The sequence below is a fragment of the Dysidea avara genome, chromosome 5 (assembly GCF_963678975.1).
Source record: "Dysidea avara chromosome 5, odDysAvar1.4, whole genome shotgun sequence".
Taxonomy (NCBI): Eukaryota; Metazoa; Porifera; class Demospongiae; order Dictyoceratida; family Dysideidae; genus Dysidea; species Dysidea avara.
The window spans coordinates 17,185,183-17,211,186 of NC_089276.1; the positions used below are offsets into that span (position 1 = coordinate 17,185,183).

Here is a 26,004-nt window from a genome sequence, read left to right on the forward strand (position 1 = left end):
ATTAGAATTTGTAAATACTGTAATTTAGTGTATTTCATAATTCATGAATTATTTTGTAATTTGGTGATTACAGTGCTATGCACTGCTAAGAAAGCGTAACTATAGCAAACCACTTTAAACCGCAAATTATGCACAGAAATATCTTCTCAACTGTTTCATAGTGTGTCTATCATGTTTCTCATGCTAATTGTATAGAGAAAGCCTCAAGGCTGTGCTTCATTTTTGTTCACGTAAGTACGGGTAATGCCCCCCTTTCAACACAAAGGATACGCTATCTCTGGTAGCCTAAGAGGCCTTCAGTGTTGTTTTAAAGTTGTTAAACGTCTATACAACCGAAAGGGAAGACCATTCAAAAAGTATATGAAGAGTCGTCATACCCGTACTTCAGATTGCCAAGAAGAAACCACCTCAGAGCAAAGTTTATGTATGTGGAAATTTATACCGACTTAAATTTAGCTTTCAATTCTTACATAGTGGCTGCTTTTTATCATATTTAACGTTTTTGCTCACGTGGGTGCGTACGGACAAACAAACACAGGTAGGTACGTGTACGTACACACACACACACACACACACATTTTTATGAAAACAATTTCAGTAAACCAGGCACGCGCTCCTTGTTTTATAAATGATTTTCAACTTAGTGCATGCTTGGTTCCATTCCATTTCAGCTTTTAGCACTACCCACACAAGAAGCACTTTTTTAATCATTCCAATCACTATGGAAATTACAACTAAACACATGCCCCAACTATAAATACTAACAAGTGAAATGGCGACTTTGTTTCCATGTATGTTGTACCAGTTATAATAGAGAACCAAACAAGAAACACCTACAACAGAAACTATTAGTGACAGCCAGTTGCACTGAAGGTATCTCGCATTACCACGAATCTACACCTTTGCAGTAGTGAAGAAAGAAATGGAACACAAAGGAGTAAGTCTACATTTTAGCTGCTGCGGTTGGCAAAACTCAAACTAAGATCAGTGGAAGATATCAAGTTTGTAGAGTTGACCATGGTTGAGTTACAGTATGCTTGGCTTAAGGCATTGATTGGTCAACTAGTAGAAAATTTTTAAAATTCATAAAAACTTGTTGGAAGGGCTTGGGATCTCTCTAAGGCATTTTTCAGCTGACCAATACTGACAAGCTACTACAAAAGAAAGTGAAGTAGGTTTTTGAATAGCATGTTTTAGGCAAGAAAGCCCAATCCATCCTATTCAGTACTACTGTACTGTACTCTGGTTTCCTGTGTTGCATTGTTTTATCAATAATAAAATTATCAAACAAACTTTTGTCTATGTAGGTTACATTCAGTGTGTTTTATCGTGAACCATGGTAGTGGGCTCAAAATAGGGATTGCCCATGTTTTTTGCAAAAATCCTAATAGAACACACACACCTAAAAACCACCTTGAAAAGCATTCTTCAACTCAGAACAATCCTCTGGTGGTTCTTTGCAATGAGTATAGGCCCACTAGTGAGTATCAAGCAAAAAGAAAACAGTATGTGTATTTGTGACGAAACTGAAATTTGGTGTTTTGTTCATGTTACTCATTATTATACACAAAAAAAATTCAACTAGAGTAGGGACCATAGTAGATCAATATAAAGTAGTGAACCAAGCTGGAGTAGTGCATGATATTAAATCACAATAAAACAATAGGAAATGTTATATCCCTACTGTGCATTTCCGTAATGGTATCTTGAGCACAGTAGGGATATAACACTTCTTATTGTTTTACTGTGATTTAATATCATGAACTATTCCGACTTGTTATGATTTACTATGGTCCCTACTCTGGTTGAAGTTTCCAAATTTTTCTGTGTACTTGTTTGTTAACCTTTTTTGTTTATTATCACTGGTGAACCCACACATACCGCATTTAAAATGGCACTACACGCCCCGGCTGTATCAATTATCATCTGTACAGTAAAATATCCATTGCACTTCATTGTCGGTTATGTCCAACCCATTACACAGCAGTACGAATCAAGAACTGTTTGAAAAGCACCTCTGCAATCAAAATAGCCACTATGGAAAATACTGACGATTTCCATTACAAAGGGAAGCCATCATGTGCTACCACCAAATCGACACTTTTTGCTGTCAGCAAAGATGAATGGTACACAAAGGAGGACACTGGTAAGTCCATGAAGAATGCATTGTACGTACTATGGTATGCCAAAAGGCACCTCTTGGACCAAAGCAACATCGAACAGTGAAAAATCAAGCCCGTAACCTTTAGTTAGCTGTTATTGAAAGGCATCAGGCAGTCAGTCAGTAGAAATTCTGTTAATTTTTTTTTTATTTTAAAGTTGGTATCACCTTGTTGAAAGCGTTTCGGGTTGATCTCTTTAGTTTTACGTAGCCAACACTGCCTCATTGTCATTAGAGGAAATTGTGGCTAGTTTTTGGGTGATGTTATTTAGCTGATATCTCTACAGTGTGATTTCTAAACTCTGTTCATGGTGCCTTGGTTCTAGCTGATCTTTCTACAGGATGACTTTTCTAGCTGATGTCGTTGCTGTTCTTTATAAAGTGTGATTGTTTCGTAGCTGATCCCTTTACATGGTGGCTCATTTGTAGCTGAACTCAATACAGGATGACTTGTTTCTAGCTGATCTAACAGGGAGATTTGCTTGTAGCTGAACTCTCTACATGGTGACTTGGTTCTAGCTGATTTTTTTACAGGATGACTTTTATAGCTGAACTCTTTACAAGGTGACTTGTTTTTAGCTAATCTCTCTACAGGGTGACTTGTGTCTAGCTGATCTCTCTATAGGGTGAGTTTTTTCTAGCTGAACTCTCTACATGCTGTTTTGTTTTTAGCTGAGCCCTCTATAGGGTGACTTGCTTGTAGATGAACTCTGTACAAGGTGATTTGTTTGTGGCTGAACTCTTACAGGGTGATTGATTCCTCCCTACAAGGTGACTTGTAATGGTCTCACTCTGAATCTCTAGAACAAATTATTTATAGCTGTACTATCTACAGGGTGACTGTTCTATTAGACTATCTTCACAGCTGAATGCTCTATTAGGTGACTGTTCTATTAGAGTATCTCGATTTCACTATTGCTACATGTGGTTGGCTTTTGAAGTGTTTTGTAATCCGATTCTTCTGTACTAATGCAAGGACTATCTATGATAATTATTCCAGCTACATACCGATTTTCAGCTCATTGCTCAATGCGGTTTACCTGGTAGGCATGAAAACTAATAGTTTTTTTTTTATTCATAAAACTTGCTCGTGTAATTGTGACACAGGTTGGGTTTTGTGTCATATCTTGATGGCTTTTATCCGGATTGCTTTCAAACACAAAAAGGCACTCCTACGATGGTTACTCCATCTACATAGCAATTTCTTCAAGGGGGTTACCCTGTGGGCATGATTCTCTGAGATTGAATATGAGAGTGATTTTACAAGAACAAGTTGACTACAGCTAAAGGCAAACCACTAACTACTAACTGATAAGTTTATAGACAGATGCAAAGCATACCAAGCCAGGGTGTCTGGGGGAATGCCTCCAGGGAAATTTTGAAAATTAGACTCTGACATTAAATATGAGTGCAATTTTAATAATTATCACAATATAATTATAATTTATTGGATTGTTGTATTAAGGGAATTGCTATATTAGGGCATCTCAAGTTTGAATTTCACAGCAAGATTTAATTCTGACAAATACATACCACCTAGGAAATTTTGTACTTTATGCTATATTGATTTTTTAACAGTTACTAGACTACATAAATATTTGCCTGACTGCTGTAATAGGAAAACTGTTCTATTAGATTATCTCGATCTTATGTAGAAGTCCCACTATCTATATAAGTGCCTTATAAGATATATTATGAGTAATGGTTTGCTGCTGGATTGCTATGGATCTCATTGAGCTTGGATGGTATCTCTTAACTGAGGCTTCTTATGTATCTTCGAGTCTACAGGGAAGATTTACACTGTTGTACATTCATTTTGTTGTAGCTATGTATGGATAAGTAGCTATGGGGCAGCTATTACTGTATGAGGCCCCTTACAAAATGGGGCCCAGGGAAAATTTTCCCCTACCTCCACCCCCTGTCGGCAGCCCTGGCTAGAGTGGTAATGTAAATCACAAATCCCTATTTTGACTCATCTTAAAATCATGTAACCACTGATATATACTTGGGCCCAAACGAACTTGGATTGTCAGGGTTCGAACATTCATCAACTAAAGTTCACAAATCTTTTGAACTTTTAAATGGAGCTGGTTCCTGTTTACAAATTGTAAATCACAGCATATTAAATGTTAAATGCATGTCTCAAAAGTTTGTAACACACACATGCAGTTGCACTGATTCAACAGTTTTACTGAGAAAACTTGAAATTGAATACCACAAGTAAAAATACTTGTGGTTACTAGGTTTTACTACTGCTATGCAGTTGAGACAAGTGACTGGCACCACATAGAAACCTTAAAACCTCATAGAGGCATGGCTTGTGACCACCACTAAACCATCAACACATAACTTAATTAAATGCCAAATACCATATGTCTAGCTTCACCCACATCATTATGGAACACAACAAGATGGATAGCTTAATTGTATCACTATCTAATTAGTAGCTATAGTTCGAACTGTTCAACCGCATTCAAATGTTCATTCAAACGAACCTTTGGATTTACCTAAGTTCATTTAGGCCCTAATATATGCATAGTCAGTAACACTACATGCCATGTTTGAATTTCGCCCATAGTATTAGTTAGTGGTGTGCGATATCAGGATTTTCATTTCAATACGATATACGATAATAGGATAAATATCAAAATTTCGATATGATTTTTGATAATTTTTAATTATGTGGGTGGAGCAATTGCGTGGGAGGCTGAAATTTATATATGCATACAATTCACACTCTAAAACCAGTACATAGAGCTAATACAGTAAGAAGCCTAGAAAACTGGTAGACAAGCTTTTAAAGTAACTAGATTGTACAGAACCAACCTTCATTTCTAGCGTGATTGCACACTCACACACTACATGCTGTTGATTTATAGAAATATTCTTTGATATTTTGATAATAATTATTATCAAAACTTTTGATAAATATCGAAGTCTGCTAAAGCAGTATAGAAATTGATACGATAACAATATCAACAAATTATCATGATATCGATATTTTTTCATTATATCACACACCACTAGTATTAGTAGTGTACGGAGTTACAAAAAAGCCATGAAACAAGAAGGGATCGCTGTGGTGGTAATGTAAACCACAAATCCCTATTTTATGTCTGTCGTATATTTTAGTTAGTTGCTCCAATCGGTTGCTACTCTATCATCTTGTGAAGGTGGCAAAGCTGCTTCAACAGGAAGATCGTCAAGTCAAAGGTAAAGCTTGGACTAGTCAAGTTGCGTGATTAACAACTGTATAAAGACTGTCCTGCTAAGCCTGTGCTACACCTGTACTATTCCTTTGTAGTGCCATTGAAATTTGTTTCGATAGTTTCACATTGTCGTAGCGGAAACATGATGTACTGGAGCATGCACCTCTGAAAGTTACTTATTATAGTACATGTTTGAATTTTTTCTGTTTATGGAGTTACGTGCATGTTCCCTTGTCCATAGGATTCAATATGTTCCTGTATTTAGTGACATTAGTTTATCCTCAACCTAATTAGTTATGGTTATAGTTTACCGTATTGCTACTACTGTACTAACCTGTGTGTGTAGTAAATTTATAGTGTATAGTTATGTTGTTTGTCTATTTGTGTGTGAGTGTGTGTGAGTGTGAGTATAGTATTGTGTATATGTAGCATAATATGTGTGTAATTTTACAGAGATCAGGAGAGATGTAATGAGATGAATATCCCTTGTGAGGAGATGACCACTTACTACAAATTTATACAACTAACTGAATAAGTAATGATCTGGTCATGCATAATTTAGATGAAAGTTAATGTTGTGATATTATTACAATCAATGATTTATTCTACTTGCATATCCATGTAGGTAATCATACAGTATGGTAGTACTGTTATCATGAAGAACTGGGCTTTTCCAGCCAAAACTATCACCCTAAAACCAGCCTCAATTTCACTTCATGACAGCTTGGCAGTATTGGTTAGGCACAGCCAAACCCAAAATTGTCTTCAGACCAATCCCAAACCCTTCCATAAAGTTTTTAGGGAATTTTGGTAATTCTATTTAACAGAATTTTATGCTAACTGATTAACTAACCAACTGATTCCTTCAGCCAAGCATAACTCAACAAGGCTATGGGCTTGGTTTCTTTCACTGTCCAACATTGCTTCATCCCAAGATGTGCCTTTTGCCAACTGCAGTACATACAACACATGCAACATGGGCTTACCTTTGTCCTCCTTTGTGTTCCAGTTCTTTTTGCTAACTATGCAAGTGTTGACTCGTGATAGTGCAATGTGGCTTCCATGTGGCTGTGTTGGCTTTATGCTTAATGTGGTATATGCTATTTATTTTGTCATAGTTATGTTAAAAGTAAACAAATAGAAAAATTTTAATTTGGATTAGGGACAAAAGAAAAAAGTAGTGAAACAAGGGAATTGCTATAAAGTGGTGAAACGAGAGGTTGCCTATACCTGCAGATATACTAGTGAACGTTTAATCCCTAATTCAATCAATAAATTCTTAATTTTTCCTTCTACTTGTTCATAATGATTTAGGTATTGTTGGAGGTAGCATCTTGGCCTGCAGAATGAGACATGTTTGGTTGATAATTCCACTAGAACTGGGTGCTAGGGAATCTTTAGAATGTTATTTTCATTGTACCCTTTGGCAACAACATGCTAGTAAACAAGTAATCATCATCATAAGACTCTATAACCACTACATCCATGGGTATACCTAATCATCTGATAATTTACTGTGGACTGTCTTTAAGTATCTGCTGCAGTGGTTGTTGATGACCTGGCAAACAGAAATATAAAGTGGCTGAATCAGTAAAATCTACATCTTCCAGGATTCATAAGTCTATGCATTTTAATAAAACATGTATTGCTAAACTATGTGGGATATCAGATATAGAAATATTTTTGTACAATTCTTATTTCTATTTAATCACTGTATAGCTGTTATTGTAGTTTTATTTGATTTCTGACAACTTCTAGCCAGGCACATTCTTCCACACCTTCGCACTATTAGTTGCTACACAACAATACCATCCTTCATGTGAAGGTTGATGGAATAATACACAATGTCTGTCATCTTGTGTACATGTTATACTATCAACATGTAATTAAGGTGGTATTAGCTGTTTCACTCACAACACAGATCCTTTGTATAATGATCATGGAATCAATCTATAGTATACTGATATGATATATTGGTACTTCCTGTAGCTGTTTGTGGCTATTTTGTTATTTTAATAATTATAATATTTCCAAGTGTCTTGGCCTTACACTCAAAAGTAGCTAATGAGTAAATATTTGCTAAAACACACTTTTTAAGGTGGTGAATGACTTGAGCTAAACAGACTGTAAAGTAATGAGGTACATATGGTAAGGCGTAAACAATGAAGGTTTTATAAATTGACTGATTATAGCACATCAGATCTAGATTGTTAGCACTAGCAGTTTTATAACCAATGCAGCCTTTATACCAGCTGGTGGTTTAGAGTTAAAACTTTAAAATGGATTTTTAAGAAAATATGAAACAAAATTCCAAAACTGCCCACAAGCTACATTGTCATGCATAAAATTTATACCATAACACAGCAAAATAGTGTTCTGATACTAGCTATATGCTAACCTTGTCTTTAGTCAGTCATGAAACAACTATTTCAAAAATACCTATAATGAGACAAAATGGACCTCAAATTGATCCAATGCTATTCAGTATTGGGGCGTGTGTTCTGATTTGGGGACTATTAGTTTGGGCACCAAAACATAGACAAAACAAATGCAGTCAGTATTAATTTTGTGTATAAATTATGCTGTGGTATAGCCAAAACATGCATTAGCAGAATCCAGGATATTACACCATTAATGGCATGATGCATGGTGACTCAACTATATTGACGTACCTTTATAATCATTGTAATATCTCTCAATAAAACATGTAGAATTAGTACAAAGTTAATTTACTTTCACTCGGTTCAGTGGAACAAAGTCTCAGTGTGTAATGGGCTTATTAGCATTGTGATGCCAGTACAGCTAGTACACTCTGTTGGTATAATTATTTTGTTATACAGCAGTGTACAGTGTAGCTAGTTGCATCTACAGCCACATAATAATAATTATGGTATATGATTAATGTAAATACATAATTAAGGTTATGTATGATTATGTACTATATTCGTGTACAGTTTTGGGATTCACAGTGTTAACCAACTGATGTTGGCAAGTGGACCGTGTAATATGGAAGTGAAGGAAATTAAGTACTTTCCTGCTCAGGTGAAAGCAAACAGAGCCTATGTGCTGTATGTACAAGATTACAAATTTTGTCTTTGAATTTTGTTCTATATATTAATTACTATATATATCTTAACAGCAAGAGGAAGAAGTCAAGCATTTAATATTTGTACAAGCCATGGATGTCACTTACTTGTAGGTGGAAAATATGAGCAGAGTTTCCTGTATTCTTGCAAGTTTGTCTTCTGGAAGTCTAATTCCATATGGCATGAGATTCCTAGGAAGTGATAGGGCCTTCAAATTTCTCGGAAGCTAGTGGGATACCAAGATTAAGGAATTCCAGGTTCTGCTGGCAAAACAGATGAGTTTGGTAGGCCCGGTAATAGGAAATCATCAAGATGCATGAAATTGCTTGCTTGCTCGGCCCCCAATTGCAAATTAACCATAATGAATCTAAAGACACTTTTGATGTCAATCTTAGATATAATTATATATAATATGCATGTGGGCCATACTTTAGAATCATCTGGATGGCATCGTCTACTGTAACGTATGCGAGACTGCAAAGTGATTTTGGGATGTGATCATTAATTATACACTGTGCCCGGACGGGTGCGAGGTCCACCATTTGTTTGACTGATGACCTTTGGGGATAACTCAAAATTGGCCACTGTAAACTACTTGGCATTGGTATTGGGATAGCGGAAATAGCACAGCTATTCTGCTATATATGATTAAGTTCAACTTGAACGTAATTATCCATTACTGATGGGTGTGCCAAAGCTAAGCACAACTTTTGGACTGGATGGAGAGTAAGGCCTATTGGGAAACCAACAATTACCCTAGTGATGCAATACTAAACAAACTTTTGATTAGGGTGGGTCTGCAGGTGATCATGCCAGTTCAGCACTTTAAATGGTGTAGTAATGTGCTGGGCAGAGGAGGGGATGATAATGAAGTTCGGAATATCAACAATGTGCTTCTTCCAAGGTGTGAGCCAGTCATCATAAGATTGAGAATAAGCATGTGAAATCAGGGGAACTAGCTAGTTAGCATTCTTAAAAGACAGCAAAGATGCCCTAATACTCTTCCCTTTGTTGAACACATAAGGTTCATTATGGTAACTGTATGCTGCCAATACATGCATTAAGAATAAACTGCATAAACTGCACTACAGGCAGGATAAACTACATAATCTGTATAGCCAACCAGCTTGATACTAATCAAATACAATCTGGACAAGTCTTTATGGGAGCATGTATAAAATTTTTGTGGTGCCTAATTGTCTGGATAGTGTAGTTGAGGCCACACACCATAGGTAACCCATGCTCAATAACATCACTTCTGTTGCTATTAAACTGATCATACTGTATCTGGTTCACATGGTACCATAACGCATCTTAAATCCCAGTGCGTGAGAGTATCAAAGTGCCACGCTGGGTTATAACTACCATACAGCTAGACAGAGCAGTGCTGCTGTATGATATATTATTTATCACCCAGTGATAACTAACTTATCACCCTGTTGTGGAGCCACTCAGTCTTGTTCGTGACATCATAATATCCGCGAATGGCATTGTTTACCAATGGAACAAAAAGGCAAATAAGGAAATATCTACGGTGGCCGGTTCTGGGAGTTTCTCACTTATTTCCGAGAAATTTCTCACTTATTTCTCAGCTATTTCTCACTTCTCGGTTATTTTCTCACTTATTTCTCAAATATTTCCCATTTCTCACTTATTTTCCCGATTATTTCTCACTTCTCAGTTGTTTTCTCAGTTACATTTCCCATTTCTCAGTTACCTTCTCAGTTATTTCTCATTTCTCAGTTGGCTTTTCAGTGGTGTTTAGCAGCTACCAGCTACAGTACCAGATGCGACTATATGCTGGAAACCTCCGCCTGCATGACTGTTGTGGACTGTGCAGCTCTTCATCGCGGTTCCTCCTTGAATGAAGATGAATTGATACAGTTTTATTTTAAGAAAGGATATACATACCAAAATATAAGAAGCTTTCTAGCAACCAAGCATGGGATTGAGTTAACAGACGACCAGTTAAGATGGAGACTCAAGAAGCTTGCTTTGAAGCGGCGGGGAGAGGAAGTTCAGTCTTCCTTAGAAGAAGTACAAGCAGCAGTCGAGGTTAGCTAGCTACTGTGACACGTAATGTTATAACTAATGTTATATACAGGAGGAACGAAATGAATCAGGAAGGGACCTTGGCTATAGAATGTTGCATCAGCGTTTACTTCAGAAGCATAAACTAAGGGTGGGAAGGTTCGTATTACTTGGGCGAAGTCTTATATCATAGATATACTAACTCCAAGTGCCTATATCTATGTTTATACCTAGGAGGTGGCACTCCAACTACTCTGATAATTGTCCTCGATCAAAGTGAGAAATGTCTCAAGGACAAAAGACTATTTTTTCAGTGTATACTTTAATGTGAATGTATATTCACAAAATATACTGCAATTTAGACAAGAAGGCTGATTTGACTGCTTTGTCTGAGGATGAGATTGGAGAATGGTGTATATTGGAGTGCCGCCCTCTTGTTACATGCATGCATGTGAGGATAAATGCGAATGCAGTGGAACCTGCCTTAACGGCCACCTCTCTACAAAGCCCACCCTACAATTCCCCAAATGAGTAGTTAATGCACTTATCCACCTGTATAAAACAGCTACCTCCCTAGAAATTGTGGCGACCGCTATAGACAGCTTCCACTGCAATTGTTTCATTGTTTTAACCCATCAGTGTAGTCCAACACCACAAGGCTGCATTGTAGTCAGAGTGCCATTGAGGTTGTACAGATCAGTGGGACAGGAAAAAGCAGCAAGTAGAAGTAGACTAGTATCCCTGACTAAGTCTGACATTGAAATCTGATAGTGTGTTGAGCTTTGAATTGACTTGTCAGTGACAAAAATTTCAATTCTCACATGGGTATTTACATGGGCCTGTCATGAAAAAATTAGGTCCCTATTTTAGTTCCCCCAGTCCAAAAATATTGATATATTTGGACTCCACACCCAATAATTGTTTTCGCTCTGTTTTCAAAACCATAAGGCTTTGTTCAAAAATATTAGATGACTCCACGACAGATTCTTTGTCCCATATAGTACTCCATAAATTTTACTATTACATGTTTTAGAGACACTGTCATGATGCTATCAGCAGTTAATGATCCAGATGGGGCTTTAGAAAGAAAAAAGCATAAATTGAAAAGAAGAGAGTACCACAGCAAGGTACGTGAATTTAAATAATTATGCAATGTAATATGCACAATATTTAAGGGACCAGATTTTATATGGCACATGGATGGGAATGATAAGCTAAAACCGTTTGGATTTGCCATTCATGGGTGTATCGACGGGTAAGTTGTACATGTGATTGTGAAGTATATAAAATTACGTTAAAACAATTCTTATGCAGCTACTCTCGTCGAATCTTATGGCTTCATGTTAGCCCATCTAATAATGATCCCTATATTATTGCAGGGTATTATTTGGAGTGTGTCAGAACATTAAAAGGTATGAGTCATTAGCTACTTGTAAGTATTTAACATGAGTATAGGCTGTCCGACTATTGTCAGATCAGATAGAGGGACAGAAAATTGCAATGTTGCATTTCTTCAGCCTTTTCTACGAGAGTCCTGTGATGATCAATTTAGAGGTGAAAAGAGTTTCATGTATGGAAAGTCTACGTCAAACCAGGTTAGTTGTACAATTGAACCTGAATTAATTAGGATATAAACAAGGGGATTGCTGGTGGTGTTGGGCAAACTAATATTCTTCAAAAATTTTCCCCTTTGAATTAATGATGATTCATCCCAGGTGATGATGTTGATGATTCATCCACCCAACTGTTAAAATTGTATGTAATAGGGCTGAGCGATACTGCCATTTTAGTATCACGATCGATACTAAAGCCACTATTCACGATACTGAATACTTCACGATACTTACAAATATGTCAATCATAGCTGGTGCTACATAGTGTATTCCTCAGTATTCCTGCAGGAAGTCTTCAAAAGTAGCATCAAACTAGCCACTGTCAACTATGTTTACAGTAACAGTTATTGTAAACATGCTTTGAAGTTATGTTATGGTGTTCACACCTCTCTGCAGGGGTAACCAGGTTATGACTTACAAGGATTCTTGAGCCTTGAGCCTAGTACTTCATAACAAATGGCTTTTTAATGACAGTAATGTACAGGCATGGTATCACGATAGTTAATAACAAAATATTGTGATATCGATACTTTCAAAATATCGCGATATATCGCTAAAACGGTAGTATCGCTCAGCCCTAGTATGTAATCAGGGCACATCTGAAAAGCAGCCTGACTAGGCTGATTCTGTCTTCCCTGAAAAATAGTATTCTTTTACGCACATTTTGGCTACGTACCAGCTATCATTTTTGCATTGAACACGTACGTGTATAGCTAATGATCCGCAAAAGGAAGTTACTGAGGTAAACATACTTGAGTGACCATTTGTAATGAACATGGGTTATTTCATTTTCCTGTCATTTTAGCGAATTGAAGCATGGTGGGGGCAGCTACAAAAAATGGTGCTGGTTGGTGGATGGATTTTTTCAAGGTACACGCACACAACTAATTAAATAATTAATCTATAAATTTAATAGGAATTAAGGACTAATGGAGAATTGGATGACTCTTGTGATATTCAAATGTTCGTTAAACTGATAGAATTTATTTAAAATCTACTTTTAATAGGGACTGTTTACGTTTTTCTTTCATGTCACTGATTCAACAAGAGTTAATCATAATAGCAAATGAGTGGAACGTACATACAATTAGGCAGAGTGCACAGAACCCAGGGGGAGTTCCAGATGTTCTGTATTTTCTTCCACATCAAAACAGTTCAGTGACAAATATGTTTTATTGATCATGTTTTGTATTATGTCTGTTTTAGATTGTCGGTCATACAAGCACCCTATTGACAATGATGACATTGAAGCTGCTGAAGAATACAGCTGCTTGAAACCAGAGCCTACTTCACCTGAGTTTAAGGAATTAGCTGAGCTACTCATGGCTGAAGCTGGAATTAATAGTCCCACTAATGCTGACGAGGGACTGGCATTATATAGACATTTAAAGTCAGCAATACTTTGAATTGAAAGTTGATCTCTTTGAATAATCACAAATACAGTAATAACAGTAGGCAAGTTAGTTTGATGTCCTGATTAACTGCAAGATTTCAGCCCCAGATGAGCGTTGCTTAGGCTCATATTTTAAGCAGGATTCACATATTTGTTGTACATGTTGATCTAAATGGCTGTATGTTGGTAACTTCTTTGTTAATAATTAGCTGGTTGTTGGTCTTGACATTTCTCCAAGCATGTTGCTGGCCATACAATTCTATCAATACGATGCCTAACGACCATATATCTGAAGCTTTTCCAACTACTCCGTCGAAGGTTTCAGGGGCTGCATAGTATGGGGTTCCCACACAACGAGCTTCTGTGAGTGTTGAACAACTAAACTTAACCTTTGCCATACCCATATCAGTTAAGTACACATGAAGTGTACTTTCTTCTACCTGTAACATATGATAACAGCTAGTACATAAATGACATCGTGCAATTCTAACCAGTATATTTGATGGTTTTATATCCCGGTGAATCATTGGAGGGCTCAAAGTATGCATATATGTCAAGGCTTGGGTAATCTGCTCAGCTATGAAGTTCCTGTTACTCACAGTTAGCTGCTTTTTCTGCATGCAGAATCATACACAAGTCATTGTGTTAACTAGCTAGCATACTTCAGTGAACAGTAGCTTGTACAAGTCACTCCCACGAACATAGTTGGTCACAATTTGAATGCTGTTGTCATCACATGTGTAACCCATGAAGACTACGATGTTTGGATGGCGAAGAGCACTATTTGACATAGCATAACATCTTGATCACATAAAGCTCAAGTTAATATTACCTTAATGCTTTTACTTCGTCCATATGGTCTCCATTTGCCCTTTTGTCTAGTTTAAGTTGCTTGACAGCAACTTCAGTTCCATTTAGATGTGAAACCCACCCTCTCCTAAGTTTCTCCCAAGTGAGATTTGAGTGCCAGACAACAAGAACAGATCTGTGTGCAAGAACATGATTGACTGTCACAGTGATATTAGCATGTGCATCAATGATTACATGCAACAGTTGTACTGGTCAGTTTTCACAAGAGTCTTCCATGTTCTCCTCATACCTGTAAGTTTAGTATTGCCAAACAGATAGTCTATTATAACAAGCCTGATAACATCCTACTGTGAGAGCAACTGCATACCTACCAACTCGTACTTAAATGCACAAGTACAGTGTTCTAACCCATGCTGGTTGTCAATGCCAGTTAATTTTAAAACGCCGTTTCACATGTCCCCCATTGTGTGATGACCCCAGGATTATGATACTCAATTGCTGAGTGTGATATCACGTATGCAGAGATGTGATTAGGCCATTATTAATACATTGCTTGTTCCCGTCACCTAGTGCAGCACAAACTGATGTTAATGGGCAATAATTAGTTGCACACTAGATTGTTCTAGCTATTTTAGTGTGTGACTGCATTACTAGACTTCAAGGTATGCAGCCTGTTTAACAAGAGTGGAGAAACTCCAACCACTCAACTAGTACATGTTTATGTACATATGTGACCGGATTTGCGAAAAGGTACCTTTTTCACACACAAAATTTGACCCAATTTTTTGGACTTTAAAGCTTCATAACGTTTTGATCATGGCATATAATTGCTTAAACGTTTCAATGAATGTAGCCACATTATCTGGCTACATGTTCATACTAAGAGCAAGTTAATTGGTATTAGGAGTCAAGTGTTACATCATTTTGTTTGCTGGTATGTCAAATGTGTGGAAAAGGTACCTTTTCGCAAATCCGGTCACATATAGCTAGTGCATTTACCTTGACAATTGAGTCATACATAATGTATCTCCCTTAAGCAATTGACTCTTTAACATAATAGTGCATCCACGTGATCAACATTAATAATAATTATAAAATTTGGTGTGACTATCTATAATCAGATGTGGGTGGTGATAGTAAACAAAGAATGAAATAATGATGGCCTAACAGTATCCAGTCAAACAGCAAACTATAGCTACAATATACTAACATGCACAAAATTACAAACGCGTTTAGCAGGGATATATACCTTTGTTTTTCTTTGTCACTTCTAAGTTTCCTGGAGCGCCTTCACTGACTTCTATGACTAATGGCCGCTTATCACATAAGTCTGCTGATGAATGATTCATGGAGTCTTTGTTGCTGCCTATGTGTGTAAACTTTTCTGCGTTGGAATCTTTTTTCATTACATATTCTTCTAAAGCATTTTGACCTTTGTCACACTAAAAGGTGTGCATGCTACCATACTAAAGTGCATACGTAGTTTACCATGTGCACATACCTGAACACAGTAAATTTTAGTTTTTGATGGGTAGTATCCATGGACATGGATGTACTGTGCTAAACTCCACAGTTTTCCAGCAATCGAGTTCATAAGTTTACTACCTTGTGGGTCTGCCAAAAAGTACTCATATCTCTCCTCATCAGTACTGGCATTTGACTCTGCAAAGAATTGTTGCTTGGCCATTCCCACTATCTCTTCATATGTAGCTGCAGGGCGTAGTGAAATAGCAACCATTGGACCCAATTCCTTGCATCGTGTCCCACATTGCTTGAGGTCATCGAATTTCATACCCCCCATGGAAATCTAAAAGAATAAATACACCATGCAGTGAGTGAATGTACACCCCATTATGCCTCAGTTATAATTATGATCATTAAAGTGAAATGAATTTCAGGACTGGGTCTTGAAACAATCAGCTCAAGAGCAGGCCAATGAGTGGCAGAGGTACCAAATTGGGTATAAAAGTGTTGAAAGTTCATTCTATTTTGGGAGCTGGGCATTGTCCGGGAAAATTGCAGCATGAAATTAAACCAATCATGCAGTACTGGTAAATGGACAATTCACAAGTGCAAAAGTACCATTATGTATACATATAGACCAGAATCTAAGCTCATTTGATACATTCAACACTTACCTTCATCAAGACAGGGCTACGAGCGGTGGACTTCATCTTACCGCCAACCTTTTTACCTGAACTCAAACTGTCTTGTTGGTTTGCCTTTTGAATCGCTTTGTATTTCGCCATCAACTCAGCTTTCTTGCTTAATACTCCTACTGCTGTACAAGGAACAACTAGCCACTAATTGTCTTCAGAATAGTTATATACGTACCTGTATCTGCTTCATTTCGAACCGCTGGAACCGTTGCAGCCCCCGCTGCGACTTTCAGTTGTTGACCTCGTTCTCGACTCTCAGACGACCCACCAGAAGATAGAAACTCTTTGGCTTCTGCATTGGAAAGTTTTCCTGCTTTCACAGACTCATAAAGAAATTTTACTTCATCCATCATGACACGAGGATTTAATTTCTCCCGCCAATAAGCGCCAAAACCACGTGATCGATTGAGAAATAACTGAGAAGGTAACTGAGAAATGGGAAATGTAACTGAGAAATAACTGGGAAAACAACTGAGAAGTGAGAAATAATCGGGAAAATAAGTGAGAAATGGGAAATATTTGAGAAATAAGTGAGAAAATAACCGAGAAGTGAGAAATAATTGAGAAATAAGTGAGAAATTTCTCGGAAATAACTGAGAAATAAGTGAGAAACTCCCGGAACCGACCACCGTAAATATCGATACAAAACACACCAGTACAGCACTTAAACCAGCTAGCTAAATCTTAAAAACTGTTAATCCTTTACACAGTAACTACAAGTTACCAATATGATAGTTTAACAAATGTCAAGAATAATCCGTGCCGACTTTTGCTCCAGCAATCACTGTGAAAAAAGAGGGATATAAGATGGTATTTCCAGTGGCTTATTGAATACAAAAAAGCTTGGTATAACCTGTATTATACTAACAATCTCATGTAAGACTTCAGTTAATGTGTTAAATATACTGAAACCATATATGCGATGGTATAGTGTGGGCATTATATTAGATATAAGCTATTTGAGGTAATGTGGTAAATAAACTGAAACCATATATGCAATAGTATAGTATGGATTATACTAAAGTATAAAATGAGTATAATACAGGATTTATATTAAGGCTTATTTGTATTCAATAAGCCACTGGAAATACCATATTATATCCCACTTTTTGCACAGTGAATCACTCCCAACAGTCACTATGGTGAAGAACTAACTTCCTCTAGCTTCATCATTCTATCTCGGACTATGGTAGCAGTGGTGGATCCAGGATGGGGCATTTGGGGCAAATGCCCCCCCCTCCTTCAAGAAATTGCATACAAGATCGAGATACTCTAATAGAGCAGTCAATTACTCTAATAAAGCAGTCACAATGTTCATGAGGCAGTGTAGCTTACCTATGAAGCTACAAATAATAGGATTTTATTTTACATAACAGACGTGATATAGTTGGTAAGGATAACTAGCTATTATTGCTGTGACCTTTTTTTTTTTTTTTTTTTTTTTTTTGGTCTTCAACTGGTTTTCAGCAAGTTTTTTTGGTCTTCAACTGTTTTTCAGAAAGGTGCCCCCCCTCTTTCGAAACTCTGGATCCGCCCCTGGGTAGCCACTTGTTGGTCTTTATTTTTCTCTTGCACACCATGCGACACCATGACCATACCAACTTTTGACGAAGGTGAATCGTACCTGCATGGAACCGCTGTTTCGTAACACTGCCCGTCGCTACAGTTTGTAGGCAGTATGCAAGGTCTCTCTTGTAGCTACGAAGTAGAATCTCCACACAATTCGGACGAAATCTTGAGCACAGTGACAGGAACTCAAACCGGAATTTAATTTACTATCCGTAAACTTCTGCGCACTCTCGCTTACTGGGATATAAAATAGTTATATCCCATACTAGCTGTAGTACCTGCCCTATCGTGCAGGGCAGTATGTACAATGACATGGAAATTAAATGAAATTACAGTTGGTAATATACTATTATACATACTTTATAAAAGACTAAGGAAACAATGTGGTGTAAGGATTGCATGAATGCAATAATTGTGGAGAAGTGCACTCTTATTGGAATATTTTGTGACTTATTTTGCTCAAATTCTACCATCAACCAAACATACCATGAATTACTGTAATCTGCACTACAACGATTCTGTTATGACAAAATATAACGGCTTTATAAAATATAACAGCATGGGCACAGAGTGGGGGCTAGCAAGAAATAATAATAAATGAAAACAAAAAATTTTGAGTCATCCAGCCCAAGACAGCTCATGGAAAAAACCTGCCAGCCTTTTCTTTTGTTTTGCTGCACAGGAAAAACCGGAAAATGCTCCACTCTGCTTTGTATGCATGTGTAGAAAGAGTTCAAATCATTGCTGCAAAGTCTATAAATAGCTCCCATTTTCACAACGTGCCCCACGTTGTGAAGAACAGTCTGCCACGGGACCGTGTCATTTCACTGTGTAGCTGCAGTCATCCCTCCTCCGAGCAAAGCAACCATCTGATACATTTTTTTTACCATAATACCTTCCTTACCACCATCCACAGGTGCTGATCCACAACAACACAAAGCAGCAATAGCAGCAGACAAACCTAATTAAAGTGCATGTGTTTGCCTATCTAAAAACCTCACTATAGACTACATTACGTGTTTTGCAATCCCCTCTAACTAAAAGTGTCAATCTATCTGCTGACCCTACCCTAGATAGTGCCACATAAAGCATGCCGTGTGTGAAGCTTTCGTCCGTCAAATCTAATCCTACACCCTTAAAAGTTTGGCCCTGGCTTTTGCTAATGGTCATGGCAAAGCAAAGTGCAATTGGAAATTGAAGCCGTCTAAATTCAAAAGGCAAAACCGAGTTACTCGGAATGAGAGGAATGCGTGGTATTATAATATCGTGTCCTGCATATCTACTGTGAGAAATCTTGGCCTCTACTGTGTTAGCCGACAGTTTAGTAACTACACACCTAGTGCCATTAGTAACCCTTGGAGGATCTAGAGAGCGTAGAATAATAATAGGAGCGCCTACTTTAAGTAAGAGAAGATGCTGAGGTAGTCCAGATACCTCTAAAGAGTTCAAGAATTCTGTTGGAAAGTGAACAGCCTGAGATTCATCAGGTATGGTCTCCAAGGACCTGTAGTCACAGCAGTCACCAGGTAACTGCTCCACCAGAGTCATGTTGATGGAATGAGTGGTCTTGTTAAGAGGAGCAAGAATGCAGCGTTCAGAAAGCCAATCCAAGTCCCTAATGTTAGAGAGCAAATCTGGATACACCCTGGAAACCAGTTCCTCCTTGCTATCCACAAAGGTTCCCATGGTGTCAGGTAGCTGGACAACATCAGGTAGAGTGTCAATAGGAAACTTCCCACACAGGTGCACTCTCATGTTAGTGTGTAGTTGTTTAACCACCACACTGTCCCACAGATGAGATCGCTTGAGGCAAGCATCAACAATGTTACCTCTAGTGCCACCTTGAATGACAGGTAGAATCTGCCTGAAGTCACTACACAGTAGCATGCACTTGCCTCCCATTGGATTATCATTCCCTTTTGCCATTCTGTTGAGTAGAGCCAAGCCCGTGGTTTCCCAAAAATCATCTCCTTTGTGAGCATCTCTAACAATTTCTTCACCTTAAGCCTAAACACACAGGCCACTAAGTCTGGACGGTCCAGAGGCTCTTGACCTGGTAGTAGATTGTTCCTAATCTCTGGCCAATTAGGATTGGTGGTCATGGTGATAAAGAGGTCGGGGTGGCCATACTTCCTAACGTAGGTCATTGCATCCTGCGGACGCTCATGCATGTAGCATGGTCCACCAGTAAATGACGACGGTAGGATCACCCTACGACCAACATTCCTGGGGTCACCATCCCCATCTACTATTGCATCCCGCAAATCCTGGTAGCAATCAGCACGTAGTGCCTTTTGCTCACGCCTGAGAAACTGTAAGCGCTCAGTTTCAATCTTACAGTAGGCGTCAACCAGGAATTGCTGGAAAAGCCTGTTAGCCTTAAGCAATACAGGCACTTGCTGCCTGACCATGATGTGGTAGCGGTAATACACCATGGCTGTCAATTTCCTACCATTAGCCAATTTCAGGTTGATGTGCCATCCATCGGTGCCATAAGAAAAGAGTAAAGGATACTGTAAAGGATCATACCCCCTATGAAGTTCAGAAATGCGCTGCAAAGACCCATCCCTATAGTGCAAAACTATGTCCCTATTATTTACATTATCATTAGGCATTAGCACTCCTACCTCGTCACACATCGGGCCATTATACCTCCTAGCATGCTCTCCTACAGGCCGTTTGTTCTCATTAATCACTACCCTAATATTTGCTGGCTCATCATGCTGCTCAAATATTTCTTTAGCTACCTTAATAAGTTGAACATAGTGATTATCGTCATGCAAAAGCTCAGTAATACCCCTAACTATGTCAAGCCTTAACCCATCAACTATCCCACATCTTGTAGCTACTTCAGTTTGCTGGTTGTCGATAAAATAAATTTGGGAAAATTTAGGAGACTCACCTGTTGATGGAACTAAACTACCTATACGATGATAGACTTGACCCTGTACTCTAAAAGAAGGATTGAAGCCAGCCATAGTTATCTCGTTACAGCCAAAGCTTGTCATTTGAAATGCACTATTATACTTATGTATGCTAGCTAGAAAATGTTTACCTGCTGTGTTTGTACCTTCATACAGGTGTCTCAAGAATGACTGGGGCTGTGGAATTGCCTCTAACTGGACATTACCCTTCAAACAACAAAGGGATTTGGTCTCCTGGGGAAATTTTAATGCGCCGCAGTGTGTGCATTCTACACTAAGTGTGCCTACATGCTACATCTGTAGTGTTGAAGAAGTTGTGTGGCTGATAGTTAAGCCCCCTAAAGCTTGGGTGTGTGCTTGCACGTACCTGTTGTCTGCGTGCTGTGTTAGCCTGCTGCTCCAGAGCTCTGTAGAGTGGATCAGCTCGAGCTTGTTGATGGGAAGCTGTATCTTGTTGTTGCTCCTCCCTCCTTGTTACTGGGTCTTCACGAGCAAGTCTACGGGCAGCTGTATCACGCTGCTGTTCTTCTTCTCTGGTGGCCTGGTCCGCACGCGCAAGTCGACGGGCAGCTGCATCGTGGATCCGTTCCTGTGATCTTCTTTCTTCGTCCTGGCGGGCCACACGATGGGCTTCTGCGTCACGTTGTCTGGATGGGGTGGTAGCTCCAGTTGAAGCCTCCTGGCGGCGCAGTATTTGTCGTTCTGCTTCTTCCCGTCTCTTCTCTGGATCCAATCTTTGGTTCTGCTTGCGTCTCTTTGCTTGAAACGCACAAAAAGTAGACGATCGTTTTCGCTTAGGCGGCATGCTCGGGCATGCTTACACAGCACATCAAATGAATTTGAATTAGAAATATCACGTGTGTACAGTTGGCAAAAACACATGCGGTACAGTGCGAAAAAGGTGTACTGAAAAGGTGCCCAAAACGAAAAAAAAAAGTTAACACCAGCTGGACTCGAACCCACAACCTCGCGCAAGTAAGGCAGGCACCTAAACCATTAACCTATATACTTCACCACATTGTTACAGTAATATTTTAGTATTATAAAGACTTGTACAAATGGACTGAGATAGGTGTTTACTTGCGGTTTGCATGCGGTTTATAGAAAGAATTCAAGCGAATTTTAGTCTACACACCTGCCTTCAACGGCCCCTAGACGACTAACGATAGCTCGCACGAACTTTTCGAAAGCGTCATTGTTGAGCTCAATAATCAGCGCTTCCATGACGCCAAAGACGCTTCCAAACGCGCAGCGGCTCGAGAGTGCAATGCGTGACATCAAATGGAATGCAGACAGACAGACAGACGGCTTTTCACTCTTATAATATAGATACTCGGATGATATCATTGTTATTACACTCATTTTTGGAAACTGAATGTGACGGTCCCGACTACCAACAGTGTGGGATTTTCCGTGTTCTTTGCGTAAACGTTTGGGAATGCGACGATCGTACGGTCCAATGGAGTACTAACAGTGTGGGACTTTCCGTGTTCTTTGCGTAAACGTTTGGGAACGCGACGATCGTACGGTCGAATAGAGTACTGTAATTGTGGGACTCGCTCAGGCTCGCCCCAATTAACTTTTATTTATTTATTTATTAATGCTTTACAGCACAAGTGCTGAAGGTCTGTAGGGCACCTGGTCCTACAGCCTGCTCAAAGACTTTAGCTACTTAGACTTTAACTACTTAAGGTATGTTTGAAAAGTTGGAGAAAGGAGAAAAAACTGAAACTGTAAGTGCTCCCTAGGAAAAATCCTGGCTAAATTGCTAAGTGCCACAACCGCATAAAAATCCAGTGAATCTGTGATAGCAAGAATGGCACACTGTAGCTAGCTAGCTCTGTTCTACTATGCTACTCATCACTGAAATGTTGCTATATGCTAGTCTCGCGTGGCCAGACCGATTTTTCTTCGTCACGGCGCTTATCGATTAGAGATTATAAGCGCCTACTCCGAAATAGGGTACAACTCGTTTTGACACCCCAAGCAAGAGCTCGGGGTGTTTAATCAACTTTCGTCATAAAACGTATACTTCCTTTTAATTTTTCAAGCCACGTACGCACTGGAAATGCCATGAACGATAGTCGGTACTCGGTAGAGTCGATGAGAAACACAGAAGGTGGTTTTCTAAGGCTAAAAAGAACACGGGTTGATTCCTTGTTCAGTTCGCCTTCAGTATCTTCGTTGTCACAAGGAATCGATCCGTGACCTTGTTAACCGTAGAAAACCAGCCTCAGTGTCGCTCATCAACTCCACCGGCTATCGTTCATGGCATTTCCAGTGCGTACGTGGCTTGAAATTTAAAAGGGAGTATACGTTTTATGACGAAAGTTGATTAAACACCCCGAGCTCTTGCTTGGGGTGTGAAAACGAGTTTACGTATTGATTCTGGACTGGACCAGACCCTGTTTCGGAGTAGGCGCTTATAATCTCTAATCGATAAGCGCCGTGACGAAGAAAAATCGGTCTGGCCACGCGAGACTAGCTATATGCGTGATAGCACCTCGGATAGCACTGAAACAGCGCTGTAGGACTTTTAACAGGGCTAATTTATTGCTTACCAACAGGCTGTCATGGTGAGAGTCTAGGGTATTTGCTGCTGGTTAGCTAAGTGTAATGTGTGGGGTACATGGTAGGCAGCAAATTCTTGAGCAAATTGCATTGAAGCTTAACTTTCTGTTTTCGTCATGTTTACTGAAGGGGGTGTGGCCACTAATTGATGGAACCAGGTGAAACAGTTCAGCAGGGGCTAGCTTATGTGTTGTAACTAGCTTATAGCAACTGAAAAATGACATAACAGCCTTTGTAAGCTATCAGCAACAGTTACTGTAAGAAGATACTTCTGTGCGTAATTGTGGTTTAAAGTGGTTCACATGATACTAGACATAAAAGTTTTAGTACCGGCTAGGGCTGGGACGAAGCTTTGAATGTTTCATGAGTGGTTAAGTAAAGTTCGAATTATAAAAGTATCCTTCGAAGCTTCTTAATGCACTCATAGTCTACGACAGAATTACAAATAAACGTCGTTATCTTAATTGCAGCTGTTTATTCATCTTGTGCAATCGATGTGGGCCACACCCACTTTTAAACCATCGCAGTTTAGCTTGCTACCATAGTTGTAGCACCTTATAAAGTGGTAGATAATGCATGGAAAATGACCTTTTAGCCATTAGTTTGTGTTTACCTATGCATGATTGCAGTGTAGTGGACACACCCATTTGCAATCAATCGTTTGTATCATTCAGTAGTTGCTATGCACTTCCCAAATGCTTACAAACTTATTAGAAAGATAGAACTTAGGAAGGATGTGCATAAATGCAAGAAAGCTTGTAACTTGAAAGCTAACACCAAAGCTTTGAATGTTCGAACATTTTATTAGGGAATATTTAAAGGTAAATTTCAATATTCATCCCACCAGTTGATTATAGAGCTAATGGTAAGGCACAGGCCCCAGAAAGTTCTCTATTACACGTAAACTTGTTATTGACAGGAAAATATGCTTGTTACAGTACAGAAATATTGGGGGAGAACAGTGATAAATACTTTAAAAGTCCATATTTGATAAAGCAATATGGTGCTCCATTGGCCCAGTTTGAACACAAAATGACCCACACAACTCATGGCTTCTTCTCCAATTTTCTTAGCACTAATTCAGCTTTGTGACTAATACACATCAAACATAAGCTGATTGGCCCAGTGGTATACTACTAGTGGAGCAGTATATGTCTGGGTTGGGCCAGTTTGGTCCAGAGTTGAAATACTTATCAAAAACCCTGGTTTGTACTTTCCTAAGTGATACTTGGATCACCATGGGAAAGCAACGATAGTGAAGATAATACCAACAAAGACACTGACGAGTTGTTGCATATGGCATTACAGCAGGACGTATTGTACTTTGTGGACTGGACTCATAAACTGAGATGGAAACAACTTCTCAACAATAATTCAGAAATTACGTACCTAGCTCTTGTAATGCTGGAGACACCATTATTGCTCTTACGTGAAGGTTGCACCAAGAGTTATAATATTTGTATGAACTCTCCGTAAATTATTAGAATTTTAAAATGTGTGATGGTAGTGGGGTGGCATGGCTATTCCTACATGGTTTAGCTGTAGTTTATAATTAATACACACCTGCAGATTGGTACTATTTGATATTGAACAAGAAGTGGCATGAAACTATGTGGTTGAATTAAGACTACTTTCTGGCCCATCACTGAAGCCTAAACATTATTGCAAAGCATTAGAGCAACAGAGGAACAACTCTGTATAGTACCACAATAGCCTCTATCACTGCTGATATGCACAAGTACACGTGTTTCGTAAATATTTCAGTAGTGCATGTACAACATTATGACTTGTAAGGAAGAGGAGTATCAGCAGTTGTATCTCAGTAATGGCATCTCCAGCATTGTAAGAGCTAGATTATTGTTAAGATAATGTTTTCACTCAGTTCAGTCCTCAAGTCCAGTCTGTGAAATATAGTACATCTCTCGACAGTGTGAAGACCAGACAGTTTTAAGACACAGCTAACATGAAATGGCGACAAGTTGTCACAACAACAGTATGTTTTTGAATACAGACCACACCCACAATACAGATAATTCAAAACACCATTCTACAAGGAAGCTTACCCACCTAGGTTCTGGACTTGTCCATTTATCATGATGAAGATATGTAGGCTACAGCATTACCTCCCATAGTTGATTTTCAAGCATGCTTATAATGAATGTAGTGGCTGAACTTGTATTGTTTAGGTGAATGGTCTCCCACCACATGAAAAGCATAGTCTTTGCTGGTTCACTATTTTCCTGGTAAAACCTCTAATCCATATAGGCAGCGGAAAAGGGGGCTAAAGAATGATATCTCTCCAAAATTATCCTTCTTGGAGTGGGGTTGAAAACCGTGAATAAGTTGATATACTCTAATAGAATGCTCAAATACCCTAACAGAGCAGTCAAAGTGTTTCATAGAAATGTGTTCCTAATTGTATGTAATAAAAACAAACAAACAAAAAAAACCTACAGCAGGAATCAGACCGCTGTTCTT

The 26,004-nt window shown here is 38.7% G+C and overlaps 2 protein-coding genes and 1 long non-coding RNA gene across 3 annotated transcripts in view; 2 read left to right on the forward strand and 1 right to left on the reverse strand.

The window, feature by feature from the left end:
- The window catches only part of LOC136255891 (uncharacterized), a 109,220-nt gene that overhangs the window by 72,304 nt on the left and 10,912 nt on the right, over nt 1-26,004 (forward strand). The window lies entirely within an intron of this gene.
- On the forward strand, nt 10,164-13,683 carry LOC136256409 (uncharacterized). The gene is made up of 9 exons (XM_066049362.1): nt 10,164-10,511; nt 10,561-10,646; nt 11,521-11,614; nt 11,663-11,899; nt 11,943-12,082; nt 12,906-12,970; nt 13,017-13,063; nt 13,108-13,253; nt 13,307-13,683. Exons 1-4 carry the CDS (start codon nt 10,254-10,256, stop codon nt 11,744-11,746), a joined length of 522 nt encoding a protein of 173 aa, XP_065905434.1. The 5' UTR covers nt 10,164-10,253; the 3' UTR covers nt 11,747-11,899; nt 11,943-12,082; nt 12,906-12,970; nt 13,017-13,063; nt 13,108-13,253; nt 13,307-13,683.
- On the reverse strand, nt 13,637-17,089 carry LOC136256429 (uncharacterized). The gene is made up of 9 exons (XM_066049384.1): nt 16,638-17,089; nt 16,442-16,584; nt 15,805-16,110; nt 15,553-15,745; nt 14,538-14,622; nt 14,326-14,478; nt 14,156-14,273; nt 13,985-14,107; nt 13,637-13,933 (listed from the first exon to the last, which is right to left on the reverse strand). Exons 1-9 carry the CDS (start codon nt 16,813-16,815, stop codon nt 13,637-13,639), a joined length of 1,596 nt encoding a protein of 531 aa, XP_065905456.1. The 5' UTR covers nt 16,816-17,089.

Bases quoted from the DNA above. Each gene is read 5' to 3' on its own strand.
- LOC136256409 (XM_066049362.1), top strand. From the start codon at position 10,254: ATGCTGGAAACCTCCGCCTGCATGACTGTTGTGGACTGTGCAGCTCTT. The intron at 10,512-10,560 runs GTTAGCTAGCTA...TGTTATATACAG, and splicing joins AAGTACAAGCAGCAGTCGAG to GAGGAACGAAATGAATCAGG. The intron at 11,615-11,662 runs GTACGTGAATTT...ACAATATTTAAG, and splicing joins GAAGAGAGTACCACAGCAAG to GGACCAGATTTTATATGGCA.
- LOC136256429 (XM_066049384.1), bottom strand. From the start codon at position 16,815: ATGATGGATGAAGTAAAATTTCTTTATGAGTCTGTGAAAGCAGGAAAA. The intron at 16,111-16,441 runs GTAAGTGTTGAA...TTATTCTTTTAG, and splicing joins GTAGCCCTGTCTTGATGAAG to ATTTCCATGGGGGGTATGAA. The intron at 15,746-15,804 runs GTATGTGCACAT...CACACCTTTTAG, and splicing joins CTAAAATTTACTGTGTTCAG to TGTGACAAAGGTCAAAATGC.